Source organism: Vespa velutina, chromosome 2 (assembly GCF_912470025.1).
Source record: "Vespa velutina chromosome 2, iVesVel2.1, whole genome shotgun sequence".
NCBI lineage: Eukaryota > Metazoa > Arthropoda > Insecta > Hymenoptera > Vespidae > Vespa > Vespa velutina.
This window is the reverse complement of record NC_062189.1, coordinates 13,788,238-13,802,546: the sequence shown is the minus strand read 5'-3', so window position 1 is coordinate 13,802,546 and position 14,309 is coordinate 13,788,238. Positions and strand designations below refer to the sequence as shown.

General features: G+C 39.9%; 2 protein-coding genes across 8 annotated transcripts in view; one reads left to right on the top strand and one right to left on the bottom strand.

The window, feature by feature from the left end:
- Positions 1-13,401, top strand: part of LOC124946899 — a 163,380-nt gene extending 149,979 nt beyond the window's left edge. For all 6 annotated transcript variants that reach the window (XM_047488313.1, XM_047488311.1, XM_047488312.1 and 3 more), the window contains 2 exons: positions 461-1,126; positions 7,333-13,401. In XM_047488313.1, the coding sequence (XP_047344269.1) occupies positions 461-1,126; positions 7,333-7,902 (1,236 nt within the window). In that variant the 3' untranslated portion in view covers positions 7,903-13,401. The remainder of the gene's footprint in view (positions 1-460; positions 1,127-7,332) is intronic.
- The window catches only part of LOC124946900 (autophagy-related protein 16-1), a 341,231-nt gene that overhangs the window by 195,532 nt on the left and 131,390 nt on the right, over positions 1-14,309 (bottom strand). The window lies entirely within an intron of this gene.

The following is a 14,309-nucleotide window of genomic DNA, read 5'->3' as shown; positions in this document are numbered from 1 at the left end:
AAAACGTAAATCCATAAAAGTAACTCGTATTAAAATAATCTCTAGATGGATAGGTATTAAGATAAATGCAAATCGAAAATATGTAATTTAACGTTTCGTTGAATCTACCATCAATGAACGAAACGAAATTGCTTGCTTTTCAAAATTTAATTATACGTAGCGTTCACACATTTTTACGTGATGATATAGATATTCAGTTATATCATTATGAAACTCAAAATATATGAATTAACAAAATTTGATATGCACAATTGATAAACACAAATGATTGTTTATGGGTAATCAGAGAAATTTATAAATAATATCAGAGAAATTTGCTTATTATCCGAACGAATATGTCTATTTATTTTAATTCAAATAAGATATATTCGTTTGATTTATCGTTTCGTTTCGTCGGAACGTATTATTAGTTGGGAAAGAAAGACTAATTGATGAGGATTACATATATCTATAATTTCAGGAACCCTATTTGGATGTGGCAGAAGCATCGACATACGAGCTGAGTTCGTGCTATAATGTTACAATCGATTGCCGAGCTGGAGATATGGTAACCAGAATTCAAACTAGCAAACTCTTCTATGGAAAAGTCTATGCAAAGGGATCGCCGAATTCATGCGTGCAGGATGTGAAGGGAGCTCTTGAATTCGAACTCCGAATGGCTTACGACGATCTCGAATGCAACATTAGACAGCAGGGACTTGGCCGATATCTGAATGACGTTGTGATTCAGCATCACGACACGATCGTGACGAGCTCTGACCTTGGCCTCGCAGTGACCTGCCAATACGATCTGACCAATAAGACGGTTTCGAACGAAGTCGATCTCGGCGTGCACGGTGACATTACGCCAGCCTTGTCAGAAGAAGTGATTGTCGATTCTCCGAACGTAGCGATGAAGATCACCGATCGCAGTGGGAACGAGGCGATCCCTTCTGCCGAAGTAGGCGACCCGTTGGCTCTCAAATTCGAGATTCTCGATCCCAACAGCCCCTACGAGATTTTCGTCCGAGAACTCGTCGCTATGGATGGCGTCGACTCCAGCGAAATCGTTCTGATCGATTCAGACGGTTGTCCTACCGATCACGTGATCATGGGACCTCTTTACAAATCCGCAACATCCGGAAAGGTGAGTTCTCCATTATATCTTAGCACATCGCATCTACGGCTCCTGTTATTCCTAGTTAAAACAACCCTCTTGGGTCAGCGTTTGCTATAATAGTCTTTCTTCGCTTACTTCATCGGACACATATAACTACCTAATAATACCGGTAACGAGTAATGTTCCAACAAGCTCGTCTACCACGGGAACGGCTATTACAACGACTAGGAGAAGCTAAACGCTCTCATCTTAGATGATAGTATAAAGTAAACAAGGTGTTCTTTCTTACGCTTCGTCATCTACGTTCATATCTGCTTCTTTTACATTCACTTCTTTGACATAGAGGGCTTTTTCTTCCTCTTTGCAATAGTAAAGAAGGTAAACGCGATTGGTGTTCACTATCTGTTTTAACAAGTTATCGTTCCGCAGGAATGTTGATTCTTATCGTTCATCCGATTGCCAGCGATATTATCACCTCTCGTATCTAATCACAGGAACGTCACAACAAAGGTTCTCTCTATCCTCTCATTCTTTCGAGCTTTACGACGAGGTACTTGCATGACAAACAAGTCACGTAAAGATACTTGTACACCAAAGACCGCTGTTACATTCTTAACAAAAAGTCAATATCGTTTCTCCTATATCTTGACACTTTACCTGGCAAGAAAAAAACGTCAGAACTCGATATTACAGCGTTGGAAAAGGATGAACTAACACAGAAAAAAGTTAAAATAACAAAGTGAACAGCTTGAAGAGGCCGTGCACGCGAACGACAAGACGATTAGACGACCATTAACGTTGATAATATTGGTACTCGTGTAGGACAGGTTTAAGGGGACAAGATGGTTTATTTCAAATATGGATATTAGAATATTGAACGGAGATTCTGCAGGAATTGACGAGGTTGGTTGGAAGAAAGTAAGAGAGAGGGAGGGAGAGAGATAGAGAGAGAGAGAGAGAGAGAGATAGAAACGGAGAGAGATAGAGTGGAAGCAGTCAGGCACGAGTCAGCCAGTCTCTCTTTACCTTTATGCTAATCAATCACTTCGATGGATTTTACGACGGGAAGCAATTTCCTTGTACCATAATAGGTCGCGTCGAGCGGTATGCCGCTGCCATCGTCATCCAACTCGATGTCGGCTTCGATGATAACATGCCCTTGACGAGCAAGCCTTTGCTGCTTGTAGAAACGATTATTACCGTCACCAATTTCGCGAAAACGTAGAAATTATTCTCGATTGAAGTTGAATCGAGCCGGTGAACTATTAGAAAATTTTTTTCGTGGATTCTCGTTCTGTTAATACGGATACGATTGGAAGGAAATGATTGAACCTAAGGGGAAAAGAAATCTTGGTTTATCCGCTCGACCGAAGAGTTGACTTGAGTAGGTGAGGGAGAAGGAGAGAGAGAAAGAGAGAGAGAGAGAGAGAGAGAGAGCAGAGGAGGGAATTATTAACGGTTCACATCGAGTCCGATTATCCTCTTCGCCAAGGAGAGTCTTAATTGCACAGAATCGTACATCGAGTAACATAATGAAAGAAACGCTAATAAAGGTCTCCTCTCAGGGCATATTACGAGGAAGTAAATAGTCGTTTCCTCGTGAAATTATTAGCAAACGTCTCGTCGATCGTCCTCGTCTCCTGGAGGGCTGCGATCTTTATCGATCCGGCGGAGGCTTTGCCTTCTCGATTTATGTACCGGGAAAGAAAACGAGCGTGTGTATCGTTACGATCGTGACAGGTCGGAGATGAAAGTACGAGATGAGGAGAGAATGGTGGGGGCGGGGAAGCGATAGGTGGAGTAGGAGAGATAGAGAGAGAGAGAGGGGGAGAGAGAGAGAGAAAGAAACGTACGAGGGGCAGGTTGGCTCGTTAAATCAACGTTCCGCGTCATTTGCTAGCTCGCGCCGCGGCAAGATCGGCGCAATATCGCTTTATTATCAAGTAATAACAGTCCGAGATAGAAACGAAGAGTGAATTTATATCTGGTAACGCGATGGTAAGAAATAAATCGGGCAGGTATATCATCGATGATGGCAATGTTGCAACGGTCGAAGACGAGGAATGACTTGGTTGAATCGAGGACTCCTCCTAATGATCGATTTTCTTTTCCGAACGGACTCTTCCTCTTTCGTGAAATACTTATTATAGTTCGTTTATAGAATAACAATACTTTCGTAACAATTCTCCCGGTACTTTTTAACGAGCAAACATCTCGATGACAGAAATGAGGAAAAGAAATATTAGCGCAAGAAGAACGTTGCTTTTCGAAGGAATTCGACGTTTTCGTTCGCTTCAGTTCGAAGTAACTCAGGAATCAAACAAAAAACCCGTTCCAGCGTACACGGAGAATCGTAATTCAAAATAAAACGCGTCGTTCATCGCTTGGCGACTTTATCGGGTACTCGTGAAATACAAGAAGTGGGAGGTTATTCGCTGAGCTTGGAGTACGTACGCGAGCACGATAAAATCTAGCGAGGCAACGACATTTTGATATAGTATTCGACGACGTTGACGATCGCATTCCGTGACGTGACAAGGCCGTTTCACGCAGGCTACGTCATTACGACTTCGTAATGGACGTATATACGGGTAGGTTTGACTACCTCTAAACGAGAAAGATCGTTTAACTCGTCAACGTGTAGAGTTTCGTCTGACACGTTTCTCTTCACCAACCTTTCTATCTATCCTTCTCTCTCTCTCTCTCTCTCTCTCTCTCTCTCTCTCTCTTCTCTTTTCTTTTGTCTTCTTTTTATTTCTTTTCCTTTCATTCCTCCATTTGTTTACAACAACGACCATCGAAAAGTCGTCAGAGAGAAAGAAAGACTGAAAAAAGAAGAAAGAAAGAAAAAAAATCTTCTCTTTTTAAAAATTCCTTTCTGGTTCTCTCTCTCTCTCTCTCTCTCTCTCTCTCTCTTTCTCGTTGTCTTTCTTTTTTTCGGTTCGGTGTAACGATGCTCGTTGTTTAAACAATAGCACGTAACATCGACCATTTGGAAAAGTTTTCCAAAATGAAAAATCGTAGTTACTACAAACGTTATTACTGTCTTTGGGGTCAACGAACCTTTCGACGAAATTATTTCTCGACGTCTCACAGCTGCCGACCTTCTTCCGAAACGTAATCTTTTATCGAGAAAGAGAAGCGAGATCTTCAAGCTCGAGATTGAAACTCGAAGAGTCAGAAAGAAAGAAAGGTAGAAGAATAGTCTGCCCTGATAGGTAAGATAAAACGTCAAAAATGTGACCACGCGATTCTTTTATCGAGAATAACGTTTCAAACAGACTGCTTTCAGAGAAAATCCATGGAAAGATCATTCAGAAAATGGAATCCATCGACTAATCGTCGCCAAATCATACGCGCATGTGTTCAATTGAACAAATGAATTTATATTTGAATTCGATGATCAAAAATGTCTTTTCGAGAAAAGAACGAAATCATAGATCAAAGATTTTCATTTCGCATCGACGCGAACATATTGGTGCGCTTACATTACGAGAAATTCCGATATTTGTATGGCTAAAATGTATGGCTCGATATTTGCGTGGAACAAAGTCGCATATCGTCGTCACGATTTGTCGGTGCACGCAAAAGATCGTACGGAGTTATAAGACACAAATGGTTTCTCGTGATAAAGTACCGTGGCTTCGTATTCCTTTAGCTTTGTTCTTTTCTTTTTGTTTTTTTATCGATGAAAATCATTTTCGCCACTTGACAGAACGTTCTCGGAGAGAACGATATAAATCTTGCTACTTTTAGTAATCCTTAAGAAGCAAAAAAATTAAAAGATAATTTTAATTCTTGATCGGCTTCGAATAAGAATCAAATCCTTTTCTCTTCTTTCGATTTAAACTTGGAACGGATCAAAATGAAACACGGAAAGTGACTTAATAAAGACAGAAAAGATTTCAACGTCACTGAAACGAGCGTCAAAGATACGCCGTTTGAAGAATAATACCTTCAGATCCTGCATTTATGAACGGACTTCTCAAGCTGTCATTGGTTTCTTTGTCATCGTCGACGATCCTTCGCATTCGAAGTCGCGACGTGTACCAGATGCCATGAACTCGTTTCTTCTTAACATCCATCTCGGTCTCCCTTGATCTCATTTTCTTCTTCTTCCTCCTTATTCTCTTTACACCCTTCAAATTCACCGATCTTTCTTCGAGTCTTTCATTTTATCTTTCTCTCTGTGTTTCTCTCTTTGCGTTCAGACGTAAAGCATATCCTTCCGTTGTTCTAACTGAACGAGATAATGTCGAGTTAATAAACCTTCGGCCGTTCGATACATTCATTCGTTCGTTCATTCGTTCGTTCGTTCATATGTTCGTACGTTCGTACATTCGTTCGTTTGTCCGTTCTTTCATCTCTACACGCCGAGTAAACCAAAGAAGTGCGGTTAAATGAAGCTGTACACGGAACGAAGCATATTTTAATGTCTTACTTCCACCGATAATGTACGTGCCCGGTGTGTAAATACGATGAACTTGGTAATGCTCGGAGAAACCAGTTTTCGAGACTACAACGAGAGAAAGAGAGAAGAAGAACAACGACGACAGCGACAACTGTGGTAGAGCGCGTGGCGCTTAACCGCGTACCTATTCTCAAGAGCCTTTTGACTAATCGACGAAGAAAAAGAAGGGTGAACAGATTTTAATAAAAATTTTACCTTTAGGGAAAACTCCAATGAAAATTCTTTCTCGATCGATCAACTCCAATGATCGAACTAATTTTTCAATTCGGGTTCGTTCAATTTTCTTCAAATCAATCCAGATATTTTAATCATCGATTACGAGATTTTGACGATAAATTTTCCCGTACCCGATTGAATTTTCTAAGTATTTATCAACGAAATCACTTCAATCGAGACGAAAGAGAAGAATTATTAGATTGATAGGAAGGAATAGAGTACGTTCAGCTTCTCGTAGGTAATTGCCAACATAAAAACGAATAACTATAGCTCAACTATAGCTCTTCTCCATCGTGTCATAATCTCATGTAATTGCTGTTATACGGCCTTACTTAATAAAGAATAAAAAACCGTGCTGAAACAGCCGTATAAAAGTAAAGAACCAGTTTTGAACATCGGTTCTCTCTCTCTCTCTCTCTCTTTCTTCTTCTCTCTCTCTTTTTCTTTTACGTATATTACGTTAAGTAATCAATAATTCTCGTGGTCCAGCACGTACACATTAATTCAATAGATATTTGCGCGTTCTGATGATTATTATCTCTCAATTTTTTTACAACAGTAAGTAAAACCATCTTTTTTCAGTAAAACCATTCTCTCTTTTCTCTCTCTCTCTCTCTCTCTCTCTCTCTCTCTCTCTCTATCTTTTTTTCTTTTCGATTTTCGCTCGTGAATTTGTGCGAGCGTAACGTATGGATAAGATTACCCGTTATACTCGCGGCTACAAACGAAACTCCTCGGTTGCGAGAAAATGGAAGGAGGATGAAGGAGGGCAAGAGGAGCGCGGACCGCTTTCAGGAATTTCAGGATAAATGTGACAAAGCTTATTTCGGTCGGCCGGTCTTACATGCGCGCGAGCGTGTACGAATTACGAGAGACCCCCAACAAAAACAGTTTCCACGGCCGTAAACACGCTCGGTGGTCGTTTTTCTCATCCTCCCTCCTCCACCCTCCTCCTTCATCTTTTCGTTCTCTTGTTTTTCATTTTTCCACATTTTCGCGACCACGAGTCATGAGAAATAAACACGTGACCGTATCACAAAAAGGTACAAATATGACGTAATTCACCTTCTCTCACCACCTCCCTCCCACCCCCCTTTTTATTCTCCCATTACTATTATCTAATTTTGATACTTTTCTCAATAACATTCTTCGTCTTTTTGTTGGATGCCATAAAAAAAAAAAAAAAAGAACATCTTCGCATTCTCTTCCGTTGCATTATGGTGCGTACAAATTAACGATCGGCACTCATTACAGAGTTTTTTGTGATTCGTAAGAGCGTCGTTTCGTCCGCTCGAAAGTCGACGAACCTTCTACGGTGATTTTAGTTTAACGATTCGTTGTAAAGGGAAAGTCCCGTACCGTTCCGGTACGGGTTGTTAAATTTTATTATTACTTATTCCTTGATCTTGGCAGTTTGAGTTTTCGAAAGGGATCGTGAAATCTCCTTGAAAAATGATTAATTTTCTAAGATCCTATTTTAACGACTACACCAACCATAAATATATTTTTATCGTTACGTTACGTTCGTCTGATATTTTCTTTTCAGATACTATTGTCGCACTTCGACGCGTTCAAGTTTCCCAGCTCAGAAGTGGTACAGTTCCGTGCATTGGTGACACCCTGCATGCCAAGTTGCGAACCGGTACAGTGCGATCAGGAAGAGGCTACGGGCGAGCTAAGATCAGTAATCTCCTTCGGTCGACGTCGTCGTCGTCGTTCAACCTCATCGTCGCAAAGCCGAGAGGATCTACTGTTGGTACAATCAATCCAAATTACGGACAAGTTTGGATTCGAACGAGAAGGGAAACCATCGAACGGCACGTCGGCTACGCGGGACACCGTCTTCGTCGAAAGTACCGAAGACATTAATGGCTCATCGATGGGAGTTTGCATAAATCTTGGTGAGGCAATTGTGGCTGGTACGGTCTTCCTCGTTGCACAAATTGCCATAATCGCAGTATGGACCTTTACCTGGCAACGGCGTCGACAAATGTTAAAACATCAGGAAGCCCTCTCGGTATCGGTATCTGTGCCAGGCATGCACTCGCCTGGTTCAGCTCGTACCGACAGTCTCTGTAAGTTGTATGACGCCGGTTACGCCGGACGTCGTTTCTGAAGTCGAAAGACTTACATCGTCATCTTTCAACCCTCTTCGATCTACGCCCTTTCTCGCCTCTTATCGCGTCTTGATCATTCGTAGTAAACTATCCGATATTACCGTACAGCGAGTAATTAACGATGACGCACGAAGCGCGAGTCCCGACTTTTGTCACGACGAACGGACAATTTTTAATGCTTTTTTTTTATCCCCCCTCTCTATTCTCCAGTTTTACTATACTATCCTTTTCTCATTTCTTTCCCGTTGGATCACGTTTTCATCATCTTGATTAGTTCTTTCTTTTTTATCTTCTTTTTTTCTTTTTTTTTCTTTCTTTTTTTTTTTTTTTTTTTTTTTTTTATATCTTTTTCCCCTCTTCTTCTTTTTACAGAATCTTTTTTAGCTCGCTTGGCACTTGTCCGTTACCTTGTACTCGGGAATCGCGCGAAATTCTCGGCGCAGTCTGATTTAATATAGATATTAAGTACGACGGCTTGGACGGATGAAGAAAAAAGAGATTAGTAAACAGAGTGTCTGAGTGTGTATGTCCATGATTCCAAGTTGTTTTCCGTCCAAGCCATCGATCGATCGAGTTCTGCTATCTTTAATCGCGCGTCTTACGCTCGTGCATCTTCGATCCAATTTGCCAATGCTTAGACTATCGTAATTTTCTACGAAGGAACGATCGATCGATCGAGCTTTCGAAGTGAAGAAAAAAAGAAAGAAGGGAAGAAAATGAGAAAGAGAAGAATGGCTGGCTGATACTTTCACGAAGAAGTTCGATCGGTCGTTCCAGGCTAAAGAAAGAAGAAGCACGAAGACGAAAGTAGAAAATATAAAAGAAAGTAGAAAAGAAGAGGAAGGGATGGGGGTGGTGTCTGTCCTTCTTCTTCCGACAAACCGGTTGCTTCTCGTTAACCCTTCGTTCCCGAGGCAATATGCGCGGGCGTGGAGCCGAGGCGTGGCACGGCTCCGAAGGTGATGGAGGTCGACGTGTATTTGCTACGTAGGATAGGGCACCGCACCATGGACTCTAATTAGCATTGGGAATCGAGCGTGATTATGCAGATGCTCCGAGTAGGATATCAACGGGTGTAACGATGGGAGGGCCAAGGAAGGCGCGAGAGATCGGTTGGAGCAGCTCGAAACGGAAGGAGAAGCGAGAACGAGGGGGAAACATGGTTGAGAAGGGGTGGTACGCGCGCAAAGGGGTTGGCGGAAGGTTAATTGCCTCTTGTGGTGTCTCGAGGCTAAGCTAAGCTTGCAGGGTAGAACTTGATAGGGTTGGATGTACCCACAGCCGGCGAACGGAAGGGAGGTCCTACAGGAGACAGAGACGCAGGATGAGTAGAAGGAGGAGGAGGGGGATGGGGGTAGCTTTGGATCACATCGGAGATAGCCATCTCCTTCACGTAACCCCGATCTCTCCCCTTTCGAACTGAACCTTAGCCACGTCCTGCATCTCCGTCCTGCCTGGCTTAATTTACATCGCGACGCGTGACCTTATCAATCTGGAGACGACGTATTCGTCGTCCTCTCGCTCTCAACAGTGAGAGAGAGAGAGAAAGAGAGCGAGAGAAAGAGAAATAGATATCGGCAAAATAGAAAATATTCCCTTAGGAACGAAGAAAATTCTCGTAATCAAGATTTTGCTTGCTCGACACTGATTCGAATTTCGCGCGAAGACGAAGCGATTATAGTTCGAACGAACATCTAGACAGAAGCTAATATGAATTTCCGAGATAGAGAGGAGAAAACAAAGTGGCTAAGCAATCGAAATTCAGCATAGGCGATGGTAGTTACGCTAGGTAAATTTAGATCGATTAACCTTATCGAAGAGACTTGGTCGATTCTCGACGTTGCTCTCTAAGTGGTAGGGAAATCGAATTAATCGAGAAAGTTGAAGATTAGAATACGCTAGTCAAGACAAACAGACAGGGTGAACGATAATAGAAAAGGACGAGAGATAGAGAGAGATAGACGGACAGAGATAGAGAGAGGAAGAGAGATGAAAAGCGGGTTGCCATAGAGGAATTTACCTTACAGTTACCCGAACTTTGAATTGTTCTGCTGTTTGACGTTTGTCTACGGTGGAAACGAGGGAAGCGTGCTCGTGGTTTATTCCCGTACGTATGTATCTAACCAGTGGAATACGTGGATAATGACTACCTGTCCGCTACGCTCAACGTTAGGGAAATGTAGTCTCCGTGTCCGTACCCTTTCTCTCTCTCTTTCTATCTCTACGCGTATTCCCAATGTCACGGCGCGTTTATAAATTTCTACTTTCGTGCCGTCAGTAATGATTTCAATCGCCGTGTCGACCGGATTATATATAATTTACGAGGAAGACAGGAAGAAGCGGGGGTGGAGCACGTTGAAGAACAAGGCAAATGGAAAAAGAAAAAGAGAGAGAGAGAGAGAGAGAGAGAGAGAGAGAGAGAGAGAGAGAGAGAGAGAGACAGAAAGAGAAAAAGACATGAAAGTTTAATTGGCCGTTTAAAAAAATTACGTTAAATCTTTTTCTCTCTTTTCATCCATCTACAAGAAACAAAATTTCGTTTTTTTCTCTCTCTCTCTCTCTCTCCACTTCTCTTTCTCTCTCTTTTTTTTTTTTTTGTTATTATTGTCGATGCCAAGCCACGATTAGTTCGCTTATTTTTTCCACTCTCTATCTCGATAAGATCGCGAACTTCCTCCGTGAAATTTGACTTGCTTGATTTTTCGCTCACGAGAAGGTGCTCTTTATTTCATTCCACAATTTTTTCCGCCGGCCCTTCTACGCTTATTCATCTTTTTGCTTTTTTTTTTTTTTCTTTTAACAACAATAACAAAATAGTATATATATATATATATATATATATATATATATATATAAATATACATTTGCATATACTATACTATAGTACGATACACAAATAAATACCGACTGATGGTGCCTAATGAGTTTTATATATATATATATATTTTTTTTTTTTCTTTCTTTCTTTTTAATCGCGAGCGTCAAAGCTCGAAAAAGAGCGCTTTCAATTACGATAACTATAAGTATTTTTCGCTAACGCAAGATGGTAGTATATTCAATCTGCTTTGTGGTGAGAGGGTAGAGTCAATTTTTCTCTTTTTTTTTTTTTTTTAAATATCTGTTCGTCGATAATAAACGAACCTAATATCTCAATAGTATCGCGAAACGCGTGCCCAGCCATCGCGTTTTTTGTTAGAAACGTAATCGCACGGTGCACTTTTGCCGGTGTACGATCAGACGCGAGAACATTATCCCTTCGTTTCTAATCATTGCCTGCTTCTTTTCGATATTGGAAAAGAAAAAAAGAAAGAAAGGTCGATCGATCGATTTAATTCATGAGAGAAAGAGAGAGAGAGAGAGAGAGAGAGAGAGAGAGAGAGAGAGAGAACGAAGTACAATAATAATTTCTCGCGTCTAAGTCGTACGCGTAAGCAAGTAGCAATATATGAGTAAGTAAATAGTGGTAAAAGAAAATAATAATGCAAAAAAAGAAAAAGAAAAAAAAAAGAACGAAGGTGGAAATCACAGGTACGAGCACTTTCCATCGACTTGATTGAACGAGAAAACGCGCGCAATCGAGAATAGAAAGAGCGAGGAAACGCGCAACGTTTGATTCAACTCATTGGAAACTGCCGATATTCCGTCGACTCTAAGATTTCTTTTTAACTAACTAACTAATTTTACTACTTTATCCCCCCTCCCAATTTTATTTTTTTTTTTAACGTCGTATACGATGGGAGTTAAACGTGCAAGCAATGATATATCGATTAACTATTACTACGTTTAATATTATCGCATAAGTCTTTTTTTCTTTTTTTATTATTTTTTTTTTTTTCTTTTTTTTATTTTATAAAGAGAGGAAAGCGTCGAGGACGATAATTATGATTATAATATAATAATATTAATAATATTAATAATATTAATAATAATAATAATAATAATGATAATAATAATAATGATGATAATAATAATATTGATAATGATGATAATGATAATGGTTGTAATAATATTGGGCTCGAGGACGACCGCTCGAAAAATTCGACGACGATTCAGCGCTCCAGGAAATTTTCCTCCGGACCTTTCCCTTGTTTACGTAAATACATACGTACGTTATGTCTCTTTCTCTCCGTACACGAAACATACGTAGAGAGAGAGAGAAAAGGGTAGTGCCGCGCGAAATAGTCGACGTTGGCGTTGTCACCTTCCGCTTATACGAATATATTTCCCAGCCGCACTCTCTCCCTTTCTTCATTTTACTCTTTCCTTTTTTCCGAGAGACCAATGTGCACAAACCTAAGCTATTCACGACTTAACAAACATTACGTTTGTTTTCCATCACTCGCTACTTCACTCCCTCTTTCTCACTTGTCTATCATTTTCTATTTTTACCTTCTTACCCTTCCTTATTACCCCTCATGAGTATTCGCAAACGTAAAGACGTAAGTGCTTGTCCTCGAGCCTGAGGTGCGCGACTATGCTTCGTCATAATGGAAAGAAAAGAAAAAAAGTGTGGTAAAGCTCGAGAAGTTCGAGTCTGTTCTGTACCTTGACAAGATATGCCTTTCTCTCTCTTTCTCTCTCTCTCTCTCTCTCTCTCTCCTTCTTTTCATACGAATATATATATATATATATATATATATATATATATATCCTCTCTCCTCCTCCTTCTGTTTTTCCAGCTTCATCGCATCATGCCGATTGGGATGATCGTTAAACGATTATCCCCTCGAGCGTCCCTTTTTTCATAATCATTACGAATCCCAGATAATTCTTTTCCAGCTTTCAGCATCGATTCCGGATTCGTATGGGCCTTGACACGGTCCATTTCCGAGCCGAATCGAAACGTTTTAATCGCTTATAATTCCGTCACGTACAGAGCTTACCCGACGATCGAGCCTTCGTACATTATTATCGGCGCACCGGGCGTAATCGCTTATTTATTTTACTACGTTAACGTAATAATCTTGCTATATCGGAAATGATATAAAAGCAACGAATAAAAAAAAAAGAAGAACAAGCGACGCGAGCATCGAATAAGAGAAGCACTTCGTATATATGCACTCCTGTCACGACCATTTCTCTTCGCATTTATTTTATTTTATTTTTTTTTTTCTTTTTTTTCTTTTTCTTTACATGTCCTTCGTATTACATTTGTTCGTATTTTTAAATAATAATAATAATAATAATAATGATGATAATAATAATAATAATAATAATAATAATAATAATAATAATAATCATGATAAAAATCCATTTAAAAAGAGCGAAATAAATCAATTGATTCGTCGACAGGTAATATACGAATGCGTATGCTTCGTTCGCCACTTCTTTTTTTCTTTTTTATCTTCTTCTCACTCTACTTTTTTTTTTTTTTATACTATCGACACGTATCCTTGATCGCCGAGAAAGGCCGGCGTCATACATTGTCAGTACCGTAACAATAAACGTTGTACATAGCATATATGGTACAGAGAAAATAAAGCCCATTTTATAACGAAGAAACGAGAACGATTCATTTCTAAGACCTCTTTGTTTCCTCTCACGTTTACAGCAAATCGTCAATTTTTCAAGAAGATTGTTTCAGAGATTTTCTTTCTCTTTGTTTTTCTCGACAAGACGCTAACTTCATGACGTTCAGGTAAGAACGAAAAGAACCTCCTTTCTGCTAATGGGATATAATTAAGAGGAAGAGAGAGAGAGAGAGAGGAAGAGAGAGAGAAAGGGAGAGAGAGAGAGAGAAAGAAAGGGAACGCTCCCTCCGGCATTAATAGTTATTCATCTGGTCATTTTCTTGGAGTTAATAATAATATTAATACTAATAATAACGCAATCTTTCGTATTGCAAATTATGTCAGTTTGTACGTTCGAAATGACAGAGTTATAAAAATAAAAATGTAGAAGGTGAAAAGAAAGAAAGAGAGATATTCGAGCAATCTCATGACAGGTAAGTTAAATCACTTTACTCAAGTCTAATGATTTCCTTTAATCTTTATTCTTCCGACTCCTTTTATTTCATCTCCAATCGAAGAAAATTATGTGAACTACGATAGCGATAAAAAAAAGATAGCTGATAACGATAACGATAAAGATGGCGATGCAAACGTTCCAAATTACGTGAAACATTCTGAATTACTCGTTTAAATCACAGACGGTCGACCATTTAAAGTTAAAAATAACGAAGAAAGGAGAAAAAATATTTTAAAATATGGTGGAAATAAATGTATATTCATTACGATGGAACGCGTTTATCTCTACATACTTACTTACATATGTATACATGTATGTATCAATCAACGTGTTATTACGTTAAGTATTACCTCCTTCCTCGGATGGCCGAATTGAAAGGCGTGAATTATGTGTGCGTAGGTAGTACAAGAGTTATGCGTGTATCGAGAGACGTTGATGG